Source organism: Lactuca virosa, chromosome 3 (genome assembly GCF_052849685.1).
Source record: "Lactuca virosa cultivar CGN04683 chromosome 3, Lactuca_virosa_CGN04683_v6, whole genome shotgun sequence".
Taxonomy (NCBI): domain Eukaryota; kingdom Viridiplantae; phylum Streptophyta; class Magnoliopsida; order Asterales; family Asteraceae; genus Lactuca; species Lactuca virosa.
This window is the reverse complement of record NC_136428.1, coordinates 11093443-11115244: the sequence shown is the minus strand read 5'-3', so window position 1 is coordinate 11115244 and position 21802 is coordinate 11093443. Positions and strand designations below refer to the sequence as shown.

At 34.1% G+C, this 21802-nt stretch overlaps 2 protein-coding genes across 4 annotated transcripts; one reads left to right on the top strand and one right to left on the bottom strand.

Moving 5' to 3' along the window:
• Window positions 1-3883: 3883 nt before the first annotated feature.
• On the bottom strand, window positions 3884-4726 carry LOC145163301 (uncharacterized). Its single transcript, XM_079082137.1, has one exon. The coding sequence runs from the start codon at window positions 4724-4726 to the stop codon at window positions 3884-3886; it is 843 nt and encodes a 280-aa protein (XP_078938263.1).
• A 3910-nt stretch (window positions 4727-8636) lies between these two features.
• On the top strand, window positions 8637-17366 carry LOC145165211 (SPX domain-containing membrane protein At4g22990-like). 3 transcript variants are annotated; one of them, XM_079083898.1, is made up of 11 exons: window positions 8637-8873; window positions 14233-14291; window positions 14397-14517; window positions 14592-14903; window positions 14985-15089; window positions 15221-15675; window positions 15783-16081; window positions 16182-16369; window positions 16444-16634; window positions 16731-16864; window positions 16961-17366. In XM_079083898.1, the coding sequence occupies exons 2-11, from the start codon at window positions 14239-14241 to the stop codon at window positions 17197-17199; spliced, it is 2097 nt and encodes a 698-aa protein (XP_078940024.1). In that variant the 5' UTR covers window positions 8637-8873; window positions 14233-14238; the 3' UTR covers window positions 17200-17366. The 3 variants fall into 3 exon arrangements, with proteins under 3 accessions (XP_078940024.1, XP_078940025.1, XP_078940023.1); XM_079083899.1 differs by lacking the exon at window positions 8637-8873 and adding an exon at window positions 13278-13582; XM_079083897.1 differs by lacking the exon at window positions 8637-8873 and adding an exon at window positions 13278-13587.
• Window positions 17367-21802: the final 4436 nt, after the last annotated feature.

The following is a 21802-nucleotide window of genomic DNA, read 5'->3' as shown; positions in this document are numbered from 1 at the left end:
GATTAAATCAGATGTAAATCTAAGAGAAAAAACACTTAAAAATAGAGACAAATCGCAATAATAGTTCATCAATGATTAATTTAAGAAGAAGAAGAAAGTTAAGCAATTTAGGAGAGGGCTCATGTTTCTAATATCATGACTGAAAATTATTTCGTCAATTTAGGAGATGGAGAATATGGATTCTAATATTTAAACTATAATGATTCTAATATATATAATTAATAGATTTCTAATATATTTACAATAAAGATTTTGATAAATATGATATTTTAAAAATTGATAAAGAGTAAAATGATATTTCTAAAGTGTGCCGGACAAATATAAAAAATTGATTTTTTTTTCTTTAAATTACATATATGAAACTCTACATTTATAAAATTTAAATTTTTATATGTTGCTAAATATAGAAAGAAAAATTTTGAATTATTATATAAACGTAGTGTAACTAGGGTTGCAATCGTGTGGTTTTCAGTTTTGTTGGTTGCGGGTTGGAGGGTCATAAATGTTCAACCTAGACATGACCCATATGAATATTCGTATCGTTTTGCTCAACCATAACCTAAATTAGCTACAAACAAGTCAACCATCATAACTCGTTTAATTATATGGGTTCGTAAGTTCATGTGCTAGATTCAAATTCGTGGGTCAGAATCATCAAAAAAAAGTCTAAATATCCCATATTACTTATTAGTTGTTACTATCTCATTTATTTAATAAATATATATTTTCATTTTTGTATATCTAATAAAATAAACGGTTTCACGGGTCAACCTGCAAAATTATTTGCAAACCCGAACATGACCCGTAGAATAAACGGGTTGTCCGGATGGAAAAACTCAACCACAACTCGTTCATCTTTATGTGATGTCGTGATTCGTATCGAAAATTGCCGCTCCTAACTCCTAAGTATAACCATTAAAGCAACCAATGTATTGGTTTAGAATATAGATGTTATCCTCTTTTTTTTTGGAAACAGTAAATATTATTAAAACGAACCCCCGACTAGCAAGTAACTAGCAAGAGGACAAGAGTACATAAGCAAAAGCTTTTCATGGAAAGGGAAATATTAATTGTTAAATAGAAATTAAAACTGAAATGGAGAAGAGATCCAATTTTTCCAATCTCCAATTACTCCTTTGCCCCTGGTCTGTATCCAAAAGAATGCCACTGACTTGATGGCCCCTGCATCATGAGTGGGATTTTGGAATAGTCCGTTGAACACCCGATCGTTTATGAACTTCCACAGAATCCAGAGTAAGCCGTGACAAATGGTAATGAATCTCTTCCTCTTCCTTGGGCATCTTCCCCAGTTTTCTACAAATGCGATTAGATCTCCAACTGATGTGAAAGACTCCTGTTGTAAGCCGCACCAAGTGAATATTATCTTCCTGACCTCGCAAGCAAATGGACATTGTATGAGGATGTGATCAGAGCATTCCATTCCATTAACACAGGCACCACATTTGTCATTTTCGATGTTAACTCCTTTTTTCCTAAGTGCCACTGCCGATGAGATCTTCCTTTGTATCGCTCGCCATATGAAGCATTGACTTTGTTCGGGGATATCTTATTCCATTTAAAATATGGTAAGACACGGTTGGGGAATAGTAACTGTTATAGTTTTCTCCTTAGTGTGCTCACTGTGAATTGACTGCTATTGTCCATTGCATAAGTCCAATAATCTTCTCCCGGTACCAAATGTACCGAGGATAAGTCATGATTAAGGTTATCGATGCATTGCAAATCATGAACCCCATCCACACTAGATTTCCAGTGAGATGCGAACTGATTATTGACAATCCTATCAGCCACTGTACATTTCTTTCTATATTCGAGCTCAAGGAGGGATGAATATTTTTCACCAAGTGTAACCGATCCTAGCCACTTGTCGTACCAGAAGGATGTATTTTCTCCGGATTTAATGTGTAATTGGAATATATCCGTATTTTCCAAACCAAATTTTTTGAGTTCGTTTTTGCATGCTGCAATGTTGTTCCATACTCCCCTTATTTTTTGATTTGAGAGATAGTCATGAGGTTTATTGTAAAGGTTGTGAATTCCTTTTATGACTTTGGCCCAAAGTGAATCCTTTTCAATTTTCAAGCGCCACCACCATTTTACGAGCAGACTAGTATTCAAGGTACGAATAGTTCCCACTCCTAGACCGCCTTCGAATTTGGGAGCAACGATTTTGTCCCAAGACACCCAATGGATTTTCTTTTTGCTTTCATCTCCACCCCATAGGAATCGTCGTCTTATTTGATAAAGTTTATCCGTGACAGCCACCGGGGTTTTAAAAAGAGAGAAAAAATATGTGGGAAGGTTCCCCAATACTGAAGTGATTAATGTCAATCTTCCCCCTGAATGAAAGTGACTTTGATTTCCAAGAAGATAGCTTGGATTGGAATTTATCAATGATTGGTTTCCAGTTTTTGTTAAGATTCATATTCGCCCCAACTAGAACTCCGAGGTAATTGAAGGGGAGTGAACCCGCCTCACATCCGAGAATGCTAGCCCAATTCTCAGTCTCCCTAACAGAAGCACCAATTCCAAATACTTTTGATTTGTTAAAATTGACTTTGAGACCCGAAGATGCATTGAAACATTTTAAAATGCTGGCTAAGTGTTTTAGGTTGGATCTGGACCATTCCCCCACGAATAAGGCATCGTCCGCATAGAACAGGTGCGTTAGGATGGGACCATGATTTGGGATTTGGATACCTTTAAAGATACCTTTTTCCTTTGCTGCCTCAAGCGCTACATTGAGGCCTTCCATGGCAATGATGAAGAGGAAAGGGGATAGGGGATCTCCTTGGCGAACACCTTTAGATATTTGAAACTCACATGTTGGCGAACCATTGATTAACACTGAAGCGCGGGATGAATTAAGGCAACCGTGCACCCAATGTCGCCACTTACTGCCGAAGCCCATCTGTGAGAGTACTGAATCGAGGTAATCCCAATTGATGGAATCAAATGCTTTGTCAAAGTCTACTTTAAACATCAAAATCTTTTTTTTGTTCACCTTTGACCAAGAGAGTAATTCGTTTATCATTAGTGGACCATCTAATATACTTCTTCCTTCAACATAAGCTGATTGTGCATCCCCGATAATATCGCCAATGACGGATTTGATTCTGAAGGCTAGGATTTTTGAGATGATTTTGGACATGCACCCCATAAGACTGATGGGGCGGTAATCTGAGAGAGATGGGGTCTTTGATCTTAGGGATCAGAGATATGAAAGTTGAGTTGCAGCCTCTTGACATGGTCCCAAACTTAGCAAAGTGAAGAACAAATTGCATGACATCATACTTTATTGTCTCCCAATAAGTCTTTAAGAATTTAAAGGTTAGGCCATCGGGTCTGGGAGCCTTCTCACTTCCACATGCCCATACTGCATTCTTGACTTCTTTATAACTAAATGGAGCTTCAAGTTTAATCGCTTGCATCATGGAGAGGGTTTTGAAATGAGGGCTTATAAGCTTGGGTCTCGATAATCTGGTCTCCGTAAATTTGTTCTTGAAGAACCAGAAAGCTGCGTTTTTGACCTCATTGGCATCTGAGATCCATTTACCATTTAACATTAGACCGTTAATTCTTTTACACGAGTTTTTACTGTTAATAAAACCGTGAAAGAATTTTGTGTTCTCATCTCCTTCAACATTCCATTTCACCCGAGCCTTTTGTTTTAAATCCATTACTGCAAGTTTTTCTACTTCCATTATCTTTTGTAAACTATGATTCCTGGTATCTAATTCGTACTCAGTAAGAGGACGTGATTCAGCTGCTTTCTCAATCAAAGCCACCTTCGATTTAATTTTTGATATCTCCTGATTTGAATCTTCATCTGATTTTTTCTTCCAGGCTTTGATTTCATTTTTTAGAAATCTGATTTTGCAGCTAGATATGCGTCCGGATTGCCATACCCCTGAAACTCCGCCCATGCTTTCTTAACGGTAAGATCAAACCCCTCTTTTAGTAACCATGAGTTAAATAACTTGAAAGGTGGAGGTCCATAGTCTGTGGAAGTACTAATTAGGGTGATTGGAGAATGATCGGATAACTCACGTGGGTGTGCTGTGACTGCAAGTGATGGAAAGGCTGCGAGGAAATTTGTGTATACCAGGAACCTATCCAATTTGCTCAGTTTTGCTCCAACTCTGGACATGTATGTATAGACTTCTCCTCCCATCCTAAAATCTTGTAACTCTAGGTCCCGAATGAACTTGTTAAAATAGAGGGCACTCACTGGACAGAAGTTTGAGTTAAATCTTTCTTCAGCTCTTCGTACTACATTAAAGTCTCCAAAAATGGTCCAATTGCCAGGCTTTGCGATTTTGATGGTTGCTAAATCATGCCATAATTTCTTTTGTTCCCCGGGGCTATGAGGTCCGTAGATATTTGCCAGTATGGTATCCCCATCTATTCCAATCCATTTGCCAATTATTATAAGGTAATGTCTAGATTTAATAGTCTTTTTTTTGGAGAAACAGTTGCAGTTCCAAATGGATATAAGTCCTCCTGACCTTCCACTAGAGTTAACACCTTCAAAATCGAAATCTTGAGATCCCCAACATCCATTCACGTCAATTCTTTCAACCTCTGTCATTTGTGTTTCTTGTAACCCCACGAAGTTTGCTCTGTGTACTCGCTTCAATTTCCTAACCCAGTTGACCTTTGCTTCTTCACCAATACCCCTTACGTTAAGTGACATGCAATTCATTGAATAACATTTTTTTCTCCGAAATCTACCTCTGTTTCTACAAGCTCTGGATCGTTGGCATCAATTTGAAAACCAATTGCGTTTCCAATCGCAGCCATATCTTTAAATTTTGATGGATGAGAAGTCTCTTTAGTCGACCGTGGAGTATTGTTGGTAAAATTGACGTCATCTTCATTTAGGAGATTCAAAATGGAGTCCATCTTTCCTTTGGAAGAATTAAAAGCCATCGATTTTGTCTGTGAAATGGAAGGGATTGAGTTGTAATCTTGTATCAGAGGACTAGTGCGTGGGGAAGAAAACACTACTTTATCATTTTTCCTTTTTTTTATGTTTAGGTCCACCGCCACTGTTCGAGTTGGAGTGTAATTCGTTATTTTGGGCCTGCTGGGATGTGAAGGAGAGTGGCATAGTATTGTTGGGGAATGGCCCAAAACATCCAAGTGGAACTAAGTTCTCCAGTGGCCCAAGAGTGTAAGTTACCGGTGGCCCATTTATGGGGATGTAAGCATCACATTCTTGGTTTGACCTAGAATCTACATTGGGCACTTTAAACGTCGTTCCTGCATTAAGATTAGTTAATGCAACATTACACGTCTTCTCGTAACTTGGATCCAACGATGCACTGGTTGGAGACTTTTCGATTCTCCCGTTTACCGATTTCGTTGCCGGGGAAAGTGCTACGGCCGCCGGAACCGCCGGAGATTGATGATTAGTCGGCTGGGTGTCGGTCTTCACTGTGTTCAACGATCGAATTTCACCTTCTTCTGGTTCCTCCATCTCCTCCTCCATCCAGGTTTCCGAGATTCCTTCTGTGTTATCGTCTTCCTCCTCCGAGTCGTCTACCTTGTCGAATGGAGCCGGTTTGAATGGAGACCGGTCGTCGGTGTACTCCACGACTCCAACCTTGAATTCACATCCGTTAGAATTAACGATGATTTCGTCGTTGATCCATCTCCTTGTTGAGGTGAGTACGCTGACTTTTCCCATGGAGTAGTCTCTCCTATTGGATATGCCATCAAATGGGTTAAGAACTTTACCATATCGACTGGCGATAATCGAGAAATTATTTTCTTCCCATAACTGTAAAGGAACGCCTGTAATCTTAAGCCAGGCAACTCGTTCATAATCCTGATGAAACTGATCTGCCATAACCAACCACTTGAACCAGTCTTGCCATCGATTTTTATCTTCTAGGTATTCTTTTGCTTCTGCTGACCACCGGAAGTGTATGGCGAGTTTAAGGCCTCCAAGATACTTCGTTTCTTCTTTTATGATTCCGAGTGTGTGTAGATTAGCCATATGATCGAGACTATGTGATTCACCGATTAGTACACCTTTCTTTAACCAATCTTTCATGAACGTGTTGGGGTTTAGGGTGATTGGGTAGGTATGTTGTTGTGGTTTTTCCACGTTGGAGTTACTTGGAGTTACTGACAGCTTGGGCATAAGTTCTGTTACTCCTAACCTCCGTATAGTGAGGTTGAGCACTATGATAGACGTTGGGTTGCATATTCTTACTTTGCATGAGTTGTCGGTGTGGTACTTGGTGTTGATATTGTTGGGTTTTCCGTTGGTGTTTGGAGATATTTACCTCCAAAGTCTTGCCTCTACACTTGATGCCCTGCAGTTTTAGTTCCATTTCTTTTGCATCCTTGACGCCGGCATATCTGACAAAAGCGAAGTTTCTTTTGTGGAGGTCCTTTTTTAGTCCGAAATACACGTCCATTACTTTACCGTGTCTGCTGAATGGCTCCCATAGCTCTTCCTTTCTTGTACCATCGGAGAATCCCGACACATAATAGTTCGTAAGAACTTTGTTCGCTTGAACTGTGTTCTTGTTCTTTCTTCGCCGGACTTCCGTCCATTCTCTGTTCTGTTGGTGACCCTTCATCTTCGTTCAGAGCGTTAGATGTTATCCTCTCTAAGCCCTATCTAAAGTAAAATAAAATTTAATGAGAGTATAAAACTAAAAACGAAATCACGCTTTAATCGTAAAATCATTTACTTTTAATAGCCTTTAGGTAGATCTCACTATCTCATTGTCAAGATTATTAAAAGAATCTATTTATGTTTACAATAACATCCACTTAATATTCAAAGTTCAAACGAATATAAAAACATTGAGATACATGTGCACAGAATAACATATATTTCTCTTGAAAATATGTTGAAACTATCGTTTTTAACTTAACCCCACACACACACACACACACACACACACACACACACATATATATATATATATATATATATATATATATATATATATATATATATATATATATATATATATATATATTAGCAATATAAAATTAATTATCTAAAATTTCTAAGAACCATATAAATACAAAAAAGACCGACGTTACTGTCCACTATGCGAATCACCATGTGACCTGTGCATTGTTAAAATTATGCCTGCTCATGTGAAAACATTTCATGCCTTGTTATAATAGTTTTTAAACATATAGAAATTGTAAATTAAAAAGAAATAAGTTTCTTTTTCTCCAATCTGAAAAGAAATAATTTTGACTTTCCCCAATTTAATTTTTGTTTTATATTTTCAATATCTTCAACTCTTAAATCTCAATACACATATACACGTAAGAATAACGAAATACGACTTTATATGTAATTAATTACGGATTTGCATCAATAGTTTAGGGTAAAACAAACTTCTTTATTTGTCTTGATATTTAGATGTCTTTAACAGGGGTGAACATTTGAACCTCCGGACCGGACCGGACCAAGACATGGTAATCATCAACAGGTCTGGTCAAAGGTCCACAAATTTTTGTATAATAGATCCGGTCCAAACGATTACTTCTACATTATTGGAAATTTTATCTCTTCGCCTCCCAAACTACAACTCATTTCTATTTTTTCATTTTTTTCTTTACCATCTCTTCAAATCCTACTTTTTCAATATATTTAATGTTTCAATTTAACACTACACAACATATTTACAAAATCTAAACCTTAAACATGCAAACCCCGCGCTAAAATAAATAGTCTGACATGACACGACACAATAATTAAAATGTCAAACTATCTCAATCCGTCTAAATATTATTATGAATAATTACACTCACTCGTTTGCGGATTTTCTTTTTCTAGCCAAAATAAATTGATAACTCTATGTGTGGCATTTATATTATCATTCATGACGATGCATAATATTATCATCTTCCCGTTCCACCTTTAATTATGTGGCGAAAGAGATACTGTGAATTCGCGTGGCTCATAACCCAAACCACTCCTTTTAAATTCAAAGCTAACACTTGTATTCTTCTTTATCGATAAAAAGACGATACCATGAATAGACATGGAATAGACTACGAATTGAAGTTTGATAAAAGAAATGATATCTAAATAAGTAAGTGTCACATATAAGTAACAAAAGCTTTTCTAAAGTCCACTAGATACTGTAAATATATGAAAAAAAATACATGTCAAGGATTATGTTAAACTGTTTATTGAAACCTTAGCCATCTTTCTGTTGCCCCATCCCATTGGTGTCCCTTCTGGTCAATGAACAAGGACAAGGAAGAACACCAAAAAGTTTGCTTTGATTGTTGATGTGTAATAGAAATTTGTATCAGCTCATTGTAGATATTAGATACCGTGAGTATATCCCTTTGGAATTTATATAAACAATATTATCATTTTATTGGATGACGATTAAACAACTGTCACCTCAAAGTCTCAATATTGTTTTTGTTGCATTTGTCCTTGGCAAAGCATAAAGAGGCAAATGACCCACGAATAAATACTAAATGTTTATGGGGTTTCATCAATAATAAGTATTAAATTTTGACTAAATCCCATCATCACATGAATAATTATCATCTTAACGAAAGAAAAAGTGAAATTGAGAACTATATAAAGAGGATCAGCGCAACTATTCCCTCCAAACTCCTAACACCCAAAACACCAAATTGCAGCTTAATTTCTTGAGATTACAGTCAAACCCACCTGCTCTTTTTCGGATAATTATTTGTTCAATTAAATTGGAATCTTTAAACACATCACTCACCAGTCCCCCGTACACCTCTTCTCCTGAGAAAAAAACAAAAAAAATTCCATCTTTTGTAATTGTGTGTTCGCTCGTGCTCGTTGTAACACCCCAAATCCCAATAAAGCCATAAAGGTTAGGTTTCTTTTCTTAGTGTTATAATTTATTCGAATTCTAAGTTATTATATCGTGATTCGAGTTTATCGAATTGGGTTTCTGTGATTGAAAAAGAGATCACAACAAAGAGCGAAAAATTGCTGCTTTTGTGTGTGTTTTTTGTTGCGACTTAGAAGAGATGAATTCTACCCTCCTCAAATCTTTAAAGTAGTGTATGAGTTACTCTTTAATCAAATTGCTATTTTAGTAATTAGTATTATTTGTTTTGTTTGATTTACTGTTGTAGCTCTTTTACCCTACTCAAATCTTTTGAATATAATGCGGTAAGAGTGACTTGTTTGCTTGAAATTTGAATTAGACAAAACTGCAAGAATGGTCCCTGTGGTATGTCAAAACTAACAACTTTGGTCCAAAATGGGTTTGGCTCGCAAGGATGGTCCAATAGTTTCGTTTTGTTGCGAGTTTAGTCCAATTTCCTATGAACTTTTTTATAATGACGGATTTGCCCCTAATTATTTTATTTTCCATTTTCATTTATTACAATAATTAAAAACAATTAAAAATAAAACAAAAATAAATTAAAAATAAACAAAAATAAAATTCTCTCTCTCTCTCTCTCTCTCTCTCTCTCTCTCTCTCTCTCTCTCTCTCTCTCTCTCTCTCTCTCTCTCTCTCTCTCTCTCTCTCTCTCTCCAGATGAACACACAAAAAATAATCAAAAATCTAGAATACAAGAACACATAAAAAATATGAATTTCCTAAATCCTAAACTTGTAACCATGAAAGAGATCGAGTTCAGTGGTTTAGAATGGAACCCGAAATATACACAAATCCAAATACACACACAAAGATACAAAGATCTGCATATTTAGGATGTGAGGCGGAGTATAAATCGTCATCTGAACACGTGAATTCTCTCCTTCTCCGTCTTCAAGATCTGTTGAGTCGTCTATCGTGTCTCTCTTCTGGCGACACCGTCTTCAAGATCTAATGAGCATCAAGGGATGACGACAAGAAAACTCTAAATGTTCAGATCTCAATGATGGTTAAGGATGATAAATCTTCTTCTTCGACATGAGGATTTTCATCTGAAACCCTAAACGACGGCTGAAACCCTAAATACAAGCACACACGAAACCCTAGCGACGCATCATCTCCGATATGTTTCATCCTCCATCATTTCGTCTTCGGATTTGACAATCATTTTTAGGGGCGATGAAATGATTCAAGTTTAGATTTAGGTTTCATTGTAGAAATCGATTCAGGTGGTGGTGAAGGGCCTTGAAACACCGATAAGGGTTTCAGATCGACGGTGAGAGGGATAATCGGAAAAGGACAACTGTGGCGGTGCTCTTTCAGATCTTCACGGGGCTGCTAGGCAGTTGATGAAGCCCATCGGACGGAGATATATTGACGATGTCCATGAGCGGCGGTGACATAGATTAGATATCCAAAAAAACCCTACCTTGGAAACATCCATGGAGTCGATTTTTAGAAACTCACCCTTCGTTATTTTTCAGAAATTTTCCGAAACATCCATGAAGTCGATTTCCTGGGTTTTCATCATTGCTTTATGGGTTTTTGAGAGGCGATGATGGAATCATGGAGATTATATCCAGGAACACCGGAATCTGGAATGCACAAACTCATATTGATTAAGAAGGAAGAGATGAAGAAGATGAACTGTTCTTGGGTAAAAAGAAAAAAAAAATGTGGGGGGAGGGGGAATACGGTGGAGAGAGAGAGAGAGAGGGTATTATTTATGTTTTATTTTTAATTTATTTTTGTTTTATTTTTAATTATTGTAATAAAAGAAAAATTGAAAATAAAATAATAAGGGGCAAATCCGTCATTATAAAAAAGTTCATAGGAAATTTGACTAAACTCGCAACAAAAAGAAACTATTGGACCATACTTGCAAGCCAAACCCATTTTGGACCAAAATTGCTAGTTTTTACATACCACAGGGACCATTCTTGCATTTTTGTCTTTGAATTATCCATGGTCATTTCTGATCAACGATTCAACGATACGAATCTCATCCTTTAATTCTGACACAAATCAATTTTGGACAAATTCAGAAAAATTGCGGCTTACCAAACAAGTTTTCTGCCAAAAACCGGTTTAATACCCATCTGCTTTTGGCCAAAACCGGTGTGTATTCATGATTCATTGGGAGAAAACCGGATCGCTTTTTAAAGTGGCCCGGACCCGATTAAAAATTAAGTTTGGGCACCTCTAGACTCTAGGAGTGTTTTTTATATATCGTCTTTTTGTCATTAAAAAAAACATTCTATAATTATTGCTTTTCAACGATTTTGACCCATTAAATGAAAGCAATTTTTTGCCCATGATATATGTGTATAAAGAGACACATATTTTAATAAAAACGTTTAGAAAAGAAAAAGATCGGTGGGACGTGTGAGTATTATAATAATCACATGAATTTAAATCCTGTAGTCTTATAGGTGTATGATATAGACAACCACATCTTAGTGAGCATACATTATTTGAATCCCTTTTCATTATTCTCTTTTGTATCTATTCTTCATAAGTTTATAAAAGATTAAACAACGACAACTCATTGATATATTATTATTCAATTCATATTCAAATCTTGGATTTTGTTTATAATGTGTAGATCTCACTTGTACCATTATATAATTTATTAAGGACATGGGTTGAGTATCTCATATTTGGCATGTATAGATTGAAGTAATAGTTTTATTCATCTAGTAGTTATCTACATTACCCATTTTAATCAAATTTCTCGTGCTAAGATGATTACCAAGAATGTCGTATATGAGTTGAATTAAGTTAGATTGGTTCTTTAGCATGCCTTTTTATCTTTGTAGGTTTGATATATGTCCACATCTTGGGTGGTGGATCCCCTTAAATGCCTTTGTTTTGTTCATAGTCCGTATGATGGGCAAAAGATATAATAACCACATAGATAAGATGTTATTTTTACTAAAATATTAAATATATGTTTTTAAGGTGTTGTTTTTAGTGTATGGCTGAGAATGTGATAAGAGATTTGGTGTTAAATTTACGTAATTTTGCTGTCCATATACTAAGATATTTGCGATAAAATTAATTAGTAGATTTATTTATTTATTTATTTTTATTTTTTTGTAGAAATTATTATATTTTGATGATACTGAAAATTATTATACTAGCTTTTGTTATAATATATCTTTAAATTTAACTTCTTTTATATGTTGCTAAACATACAAAGAATAAGATTTTGACTTTTATAATAATAGTGTAATCACTTAAGCAAGCGATGTCTAATGTCTTGATATACACATTCTTCCGTCGATTAGCAAAATTTAAAATAAAATCATATTTTAAACATTAAATCATTTAATCATTTAATTGTTAATAGCTTTTAGGTAGATCTAATTATCAAGATTGAGATTAAAGGATTTATTTTTGTTTAATTTAGTTTACAGTAACATCTATTTTTAACATTCAAATAAAAAAATGGCATATATGTAAATTTTCTGTAATGTTTGATTATAATACTCTAATTGATCTTATCTTATATAAACTATGAGTTCCATTTATATTTTTGATTTTTACATTTGAAAAAAAAAAGAAATTGTTTCTTGATACTATTCAGAAAAATAAATAAAAATCCATTAACATCACAATATGAAAAAAAAAATTCAAGAACCACATAAATACAAAAAAGAAAAAAGAAAAAAAAGAAAACCGACATTGCTGCCCACTATGAGAGTCACCATGTGATATGTGTTCTCTCTCTCTAACAAAAAATTAAAAATAAATAAATAAATAAATAAATAAATAAAGAAGGAAAAAGAAAATGTGATATGTGTCACATGTAAATTATGTATGAAAATAACAAATATTGGGTATGAATACGTTTTCATTAAATATACTTTGTTTAATATACTTACGTTAATAGAGTTATTTAAAACAAATGGATTATTTGTTTAATATATTTAGAGAAGCTAAGAATGTAAAATAAGATGTCAAGAGTTTTGAACGATTTAATTGATTGAACTTCTAAATAAAGTGTAATACTAGGTACAAACTTTAACTACCGAATACGAATTTCTTGGACTGCGGTCAATACCGTTAACATCTTTTTTCTTTTTAAATGTTTAATAAATAACAAATTATATTAATAAAACGCTATTATAAAAGGAAATAACGCATTAATTATTTACCATGAGACGTGCCGTGAGTATATTTTTGGTAGGTTTTGAAGAACATTATTATTATTATTTAGTGGATCACGATTAAACAACTGTCACCTCAAAACATTAACATAAAATTGACCCACGAATTAATCCAAAAAGTAATACTCCATTATTTTAAATATTTTTGGGTAAATCCCATTTATTCTTATAATTAATTAATTATCAACTTAACGAAAAGGAAATTACGAAGGGGTGAAATTGAGAACAAAACAAAGATGATGAGCGCCACCAGTCCACCCTCCAATTATCCACCATTCTCATTCTGTCACCCTTCATCGTTTCTCTGCCTACATCACGGAACGCCCAACCCAGTAAATCTAGCATAGTTTTTTAGAAATTACAGTCAAATCCTACCTGCTCTATTTTCGGAAAATTAGTTTAATCAATTTTGATTCTTTTAAATACACTTGCTCAGCAGCCCCCAAATCCCCTGTTATTCAGAGAAAAAACAAATCTTCCCCTTTTGCGTCTTTGTTGATGCTCATTGAAGCTGCCCAAGTAAGGTTAGGTTACTTTCTTGATGAATTAATTTTTTCGGATTCCAAGTTATCGTATTGCGATGTCAGTTTCTCCGATTGGGTTTCTTTATTTGAATCAAGAAATCACAAAAACGATATTGTATTGTAACTTGAGTTTCCCCAACCAGGTTTCTTTGTTTTTAAAAAAAAAACAGAGTACAAGAAGTTCTATCGTGTTTCAGCAGTTGGGCATTTTTACCGAGTTCTTGTTTATAGAAGTCGCTGCTTTATTGTGTATTTTGTTACAGTTATTGTTGTAGCTCTTTTGTTCACAATTTAAAATTTTCCAATTAAGTTTATTAATTTGAGTACAAGAACGGCTAATTTAGAATGGATTGTTGTTTTGAGTTATAGATTGATGATCCATGAGTGCTCCATAGTGGAGTTTACTGATCATGCAACTTAGATTCAAGTAATGTTGGGAGGATATAATTTGTTGTTTAGAAATCCTATTGGAAGTCTTCTACCCTAAATCCTGAACCCATCTTGCACCAATACAAAATTGGGAACTTGATTTGGTGTCTTCGAATTGGAATTTGAGAAAATTGGTTATGGATATGATCTAAATCGGGTATTCTATCATTTTCAGGACATTTAGTTTTCTAATTTTTATTATTAAACTTTGTGCAGTGAAAGATGGTTGCTTTCGGGAAGAAGCTGAAGGATAGACAGATTGAAGAATGGAATGGGTATGTTGCATTTTGCACAAAAAGACATCTTAATTTGAGTATTTGACCACCTTCAAAATCATCATATGAATGTTTACAATTTGTCTCAACTTCCCAAATTTTCAGATATTACATCAATTACAAGCTCATGAAGAAAAAAGTGAAACAATATGCTCGCCAGATTGAGGCAGGAGGGGTAGAACGCAGATATGTCCTCAAAGACTTTTCAAGAATGCTCGATAACCAGGTAAAATTTTAAATTTATACAATTCAAATTAAACCAAAATTGTATAAAATAAAATTAAACTTATATGCATGCAGATTGAGAAGATTGTTCTTTTTCTACTGGAGCAACAAGGGCTGCTTGCAAGCAGATTAGAGGAGCTTGGGTTACAACAAGATGCTCTTCAAGAGGAACCAGATTTTGTAAAGATAAATGAATTAAGGGAAGCGTATAGAGAAGTTGGAAGAGATTTATTGAAGCTTTTGTTTTTTGTTGAGATTAATGCAGTTGGGTTGCGTAAAATTCTCAAGAAATTTGATAAACGTTTCGGTTATAGATTCACTGATTACTATGTAAAAACTCGGGCAAATCATCCTTATTCTCAACTTCAACAAGTCTTTAAGCATGTGGTAATGTATTTTATATTTTCTTCTTCTTCATCTTTTTTTATTTTATTTTTTGTTCTAATAATCATGTAATGAAATTTTCAGGGTTTAGGTGCAGTGGTAGGTGCCATATCTAGAAATCTTGCAGAGCTTCAAGATCGTCAAGGGAGCTATCTATCAATTTATGATCAACCTGCTCTTCCACTCCAGGTTTAAAAATCTATCCAATTATAGCATTGTACTTTCATTTTTTTTTTCTTATTATGATGTTATAATAAACAAATCAATGAAAGCAGGTTGCTATTTTTTTATACATTTGACCGAAATCAGCTTGTTTTTAGGAACCAGTAATCGACACCATAATAGCAGCAGTGGACAGATTAAGCTACTCAACAAATTTCCTGACCTTTTTGGGGCAACATGCTTTGATTATGCAAGAGGAATTACCAACACCTTTGGAAGAACACATTGATGATGAAAGATACCATTTCATGTCACTTATGTTGAACCTAGTCAACACCTTTCTTTATATGGTCAACACTTATATCATTGTTCCAACAGCAGATGACTACTCCATGAGCTTAGGAGCTGCTGCAACAGTTTGTGGGATTGTGATTGGTGCCATGGCTGTTGCACAGTTGTTTTCTTCTGTTTACTTCAGTGCTTGGTCAAACAGATCTTATTTCAGACCATTGATCTTTAGCAGCATTGTTCTTTTCATGGGTAATGTCATGTATGCAATGGCTTATGATATGAACTCCATTACAGTGCTTTTACTTGGTCGTGTATTTTGCGGGTGAGTTCAAAATTCAAATTATTAATATTTTTTTTTGACTTTTGACCTCAAAAGTCAAAATTCACAGAGTAATTGACAATGTCTTTGGTTTTTATATAAATTTACAGGCTTGGTTCAGCTAGAGCTGTGAACAGAAGGTATATCAGTGATTGTGTGCCTTTAAAGATCCGGATGCAGGCTTCTGCAGGTTTTGTTAGTGCAAGTGCTCTTGGAATGGCTTGTGGGCCCGCACTTGCTGGTTTGTTACAAGTCAAATTCAAGTTTTATAAGCTCACAATTGACCAAAATACAGCCCCTGGTTGGATTATGTCTTTTTCATGGTTGATTTATCTAATTTGGTTATGGATCTCTTTTAGAGAACCTGGTCAACTAAGGGATGAGAATCATGCACCCGAATCTACCACGGGTAAGTCTTTTTTTTTTTTTTTTTTTTTTTAATGAATAAATAAATCAGATAATCAAATGGACTTTGACTTTGACTTTGACTTTATGGATTGAAACTCCAGCTCCCACGAATAGTGATGTTCTTGAAAAGGGTTCAACTACTCAACCACTGCTCATAAGTTCTAAGCCACACAATGATGAAGAAGATGAAGATCAAGAATGTGATGTTAGTGAAGAAACTACAGAAGATTCACGTGCACCAATTAATTCTATAGGAGCAGCCTACAGATTGCTCACACCTTCGGTCAAGGTTTGACTTCATACATATATAAATGTATTGCATTCTTTGACTACTATTTTTGACTTTACTACTTAATTTTGCAGGTTCAACTTTTGATTTATTTCATGTTAAAATACGCGATGGAGATATTGTTATCAGAATCTAGTGTTGTTACTACGTATTACTTCGGTTGGACAACTGGAAAAGTTGCAATCTTTCTTGCGTGTCTCGGTTTGACTGTTCTTCCGGTCAATATGATTGTTGGAAGCTACATCAGCAACATGTTTGAAGACAGGTAAAAAAGCAACATTTTAAGATCAAGATTTTTCTGATTCTTTTTAATTATATGTAATTACTGAAATATATTTTGGTTTTGATTTATGTTTTCCAGACAAATTTTACTGGCATCTGAAATCATGGTCTGTTTCGGCATTCTCATGAGCTTTCATGTCATCCTTCCGTACTCTGTCCCACAATATGTTGTTTCGGGACTCATCATGTTTGTCTCAGCTGAAGTGTTAGAAGGTAAGTTGTCATGATTAAGTGCTTAACCCATTAAGCCCATTAAGTCCCTATGTCATGTCCCCATAAACAAAAAGACTCATTTTTGAATTGCATCAGGTGTGAATTTGGCGCTTCTGTCACGGGTGATGTCATCAAGGCTGTCACGTGGGACATTCAATGGAGGATTGTTATCAACGGAAGCAGGAACGATTGCTCGGGTGATTGCAGATGGCACAATCACACTTGCAGGGTATTTGGGGGAAAGCAAACTTTTGAATGTCACATTGCTGCCTTCACTTGTGATTTGCATAATGTCGATTGTTGCCACTTGTTTCACGTACAACTCTTTGTACTGATTGATTAATAATGATGATGAAGATTGGAGTATTTGGTTTGGTGTGTATGATATTGATAGGTAATTATTTTTGGACGTTTATATTCATTGCATTGGTGTACATTCTTTTGAGGCATGTTTCTTTGATTTTGTTTTAGTTTATTATCGGATCATGTGATTTTTGGAGAATTTTTGTTTAATCGGTCTATTTGCATTTGAATTATGTTTTTATGGTTTTCAGCTACCGACTAACTTCTCAAATAGTTTATCAAACATGGTCTTGTAGTCGGATTAGATGCTTTAAAATAAGGATATTTTGGTGATATATAGGTTAAATTAAAAAATGCCAATAAAATAGGAACTGATAACAACCAATAACCACCAATTAGAAAATGCCAAAAGATACAAAAGTAATCAATAACGATCCCTCATAATTTCGAAAATATTCTTATTTTGTGGACGCCATCTCTTGACAGACTCAACGAGGGGTACCATGGTGTATGTTTTTTGCCGACGATTTTGTTCTGGTGATAAATAGTAGGACTGGTGATAGATACTAGGTTAGATATGTGGAAAATGTCTTTGGAAGAAAAAGGGCTTAAGATCACTGATGCAAGTCCCAAGTTATGTTGAAAATCAACTATAACGTCATTTTAAACCTAAATATGTAAAATGATATAGTTTTCTTAAATGACAGTGCTTTTCATTCAAATCATATAGTTTCCTTTCCACAAATTTGGAAATTGTAAGAGATACATATTTTGTTTGTGCTCGATAAAATCGTCTTTAAATCTTACAACATCTGTAAGATGGTCCCATTCTACTCGAAGCCTATCAATCTCCGAATTCACACTTTGAATCCACTTCTTACATTCTTTGAGTTTTTTTTTTTCGAGTTTAAGCCACCAATTTTTCTTTCTTCATTCATATGTTCTGCTTAACGTTTGAATGTTGTATAAATATCCGAATCATTTTCTTCAGTGTCCGTCATCGCTTGGAAAATGTCATAGATTTTATAGACATTTTATATGGGAGAGGAGATTTGGGCCTTTGCGAAATGAGTTATTATTTGAATAAACATAAGAATATTCTTTACAATGCCAAACACCAAATTCAGATAAATTTATTATCAAGTAATTAGGTTATGACTTCAGACAGATCCTTCCCAGCCTAGTAATACAAAAATAAATTGCATATCAAGAGCACAATCAACAAGTACATTTGTTGTTATGTCTCATTTTCGATTTCTTTATGTTGGTTTGTCTTCCTCTGGTACATGTACACTTATGTGTATCTCATCTATTGCTCCTTGACATCCCTACAACCAAAATCAAATATGTATGATATTTAGTATACTAACTAAGAATAATCTAAAAACATAAACTCAATTCGAGCAAATAAAATACCATGAACCATTTCCATGTTTCATCTGTTGAAGTTTTCAATATAGGCTCAGGTTAAACTTACATAATTCTTTTTCCAATCGAATAACATCATTGACTACATTATTAAAATGTTTACTAATTGGCTCTCTTGATCTACGAAACTAAAAAGTCGCCACACGATTTTTCACATGGTGGGCCAAAATATACAAAATATTGCTAATTGTTCGTTGATTTGGAGATACCTAGACACCTTTAACTTGCCATCAATCTCAACCATATGACACAACTTAACAAATATTGTTCTATTCATTCTTCATTGTTGTAGATAAGTCTTATTACTTTCGTACACTAATCTCTACATATATGAAAATACCAATTTACTAAAATGATTATTTCAATCCACAATGTAGTGATGTACTAAATGGAACAAGTTTCTTTATTCATTTTCGTCTATTCATTTTAATTAAGGAAAGCCATAACTGCAATATGAGTAGATTCTTTTAACATTAAACACATTGTTGGAGGTGTTGCAAAATAGAGCTATTATAGACGTTGGCAGGATACAACATATATAAAAGCTACCCTTGTTGAAGATGCATACAAACGTTTTGTTGGAGGATGAATTGTCAAATCTAAGACATGACAGAAGAACCAGAGGTGGAAACTATCGCAATGCATGATATACATGAGGTTCTAAACCACTTAAATTGGTCCAAAACCTCTTTTTTATGTAAAATAATCAAGTGAGGTTTATCTCATACAGTAGCAAGGACACCTCTATGAGTTTATGTGTGTGTATGTATATATATACAGAGAGAGAGAGAGACATTGAGAGAGAGAGAGGAGTGTTTAATTGAGAAAAAAAGGTTGAGGATGGGGGAATCATTCTCAGCCAATCATTTAATTAGCATCTAAGCATAAAAGACACGGTGACAAACTTGTAAATATGATATAATAACCTTCAATCACAGATACATACATGTGGAGAATTAGATAACAGTTCAAATTCATTCCTAATCGATCGTTCATCATCCAAATTTCTCATCCAACCTTCAACAATCATCCAAATTTCTTCAATTAAACCATCGATCCACGACATCCAGTGTTAATCCATTATCGATCTTCGTCAATAACACGTTTATCAACACCATTCAACAGTAGACAACAAAAATTTGCTTTTGGTTCTTTCAATCCAACTTTCAATTCTGCTTGAATACGAGCATATCTTCAACATCTACGATTAATTATACTCACAACGTCATTAAATCAACATCATCGATAATCAACAACAGATCCACTTCATATCATTCATTCAACATCGATCATCAAACAAAACTTCGAAATTAAGGTTAGAAAAACATCAAATCATATTTTTTTTTTGAAAAATTTCATATAATTCTCTATCAACCTACTATTTTGTAAGATTTAAATAGTCAAAGTATCATGTTTTTAACATTTTTAAAAAAGCTAACTTGTATGCACTCCAACTGTTTGATGAAATGCATAAACTAAATTACCACGTTATATTCACATATGAATATGTTTTCGCATCTGAATCAGTATATGATTATTAAAATACAAAACAAATATGCAAGTCTGTATGTTATTCATATGTGAATAACATATAAAAATTCTATATATTTGTGAAAACATCTTGTAATATTCATTTGTGAATATACTGTGTAATATTCACATATGAATATACCATCTATTATTCATAAGTGAATATACCATCTTATATTCACAAATGAATATACTATGTAATATTCAAATGTGATATACCATGTAATACTATGTAATATTCACATATGAAAATACCATCTAATATTTATAAGTGAATATACCATCTAATATTCACATGTGAATATACCATATAATATCACATGTGAATATACAATATAAACAACATATATCATATAATATTCACATATGATTATACCTTCATGTGTGAATATACCATGTGATAATTAGAATGTGATAAATCGCTATTATTGTAAACTAACCATATATTTTTATTAACTTTTTTTATGTGTATTCACATGTTTGTCAGGAATGGTTATAACTCAATAAATGAATAACATTTCAATCAATGGTTGGTTCATATCTCAATGGTTGACGATTGGTTGGTGTAAATGAGAAGATATCATTGACGAAGACAATATATTTTTATATTCACATGTAAATGTTATATAATTTAATATATTCTTCATTTCGATCGTGTTAAATTTGAATGTGAATGATATTTTATAACCAATACAATGTTGTTTGTCTTAATATCATGTTGAATTTACATGTAAATTAATACTGTTACAATATACAAAAAAAAATTGTTCACAAACCAATTCTTATAGTGTATTATTTATTTTTATATATAAAGGTTGTATTCACAAATGAATAAATCAACATGTATAGTTTATTCACATAAATAAAAATAACAGATTATAATGATGTTTTTGCTAGTGAGATTGGAGGTAGTAAGATCATCAATAAAGATATAAGTATGGAGTCATTATACAAGCCCTGTTTCGTTGATGATTCCGGGACGTAATCATCCTAAGGGGAGATAATTGTAACGCCCGTAGATCCGGGCTAGTCAATTTAGAGACAATGAGCATCAAAAGTTAGTTTTTGATGGAAGATTATTTAGAAGGAGTAATCTTAACCAAGTTGTAGAATATGTCACAAGGGTTCCGTACATATAAAGAATGTCGAAATCCGAGTTATAACGAAGAAGTTATGGCCCGTCGAAGTTTCACGACAAAATCGACTACACGACGTAAATAGTGAATTTACGATAGAGGACTTTTTGGCCTTAGTGATCTAAAAAAAAGTTGTACTATACGTTAAACCGAGAGTGTGTATAAAAAGAACGCCCAAATCTGATTTCGTATGAGCAAGTTATGATTTTTCTAAGATTTGACCTAGCAGTGCACGACCCGAAACTCGAATTTTAGATCGAGCGATTTTTGGCCAACGTGACCTAAATGAGAATCGAAGATCTCATTAATAGGAACTCAACGACAAAAAGACAGACGAAAACAGAGTCCGTATGTAGAAGTTATGAATTTTACGCGAACATTTAACAGTAGAGTCACCTTCTACTGTTAAATTTAAGATCGATCGAGAATTAGCCGACGGAGTCAAAAGGAAAGTTGTAGATCTTATGTTTACCTACGAGTGGATATAAAGAACGTCAAAAACGGAGCTCGTATGCGAAAGTTACGGATTTTAGAAGTCAGA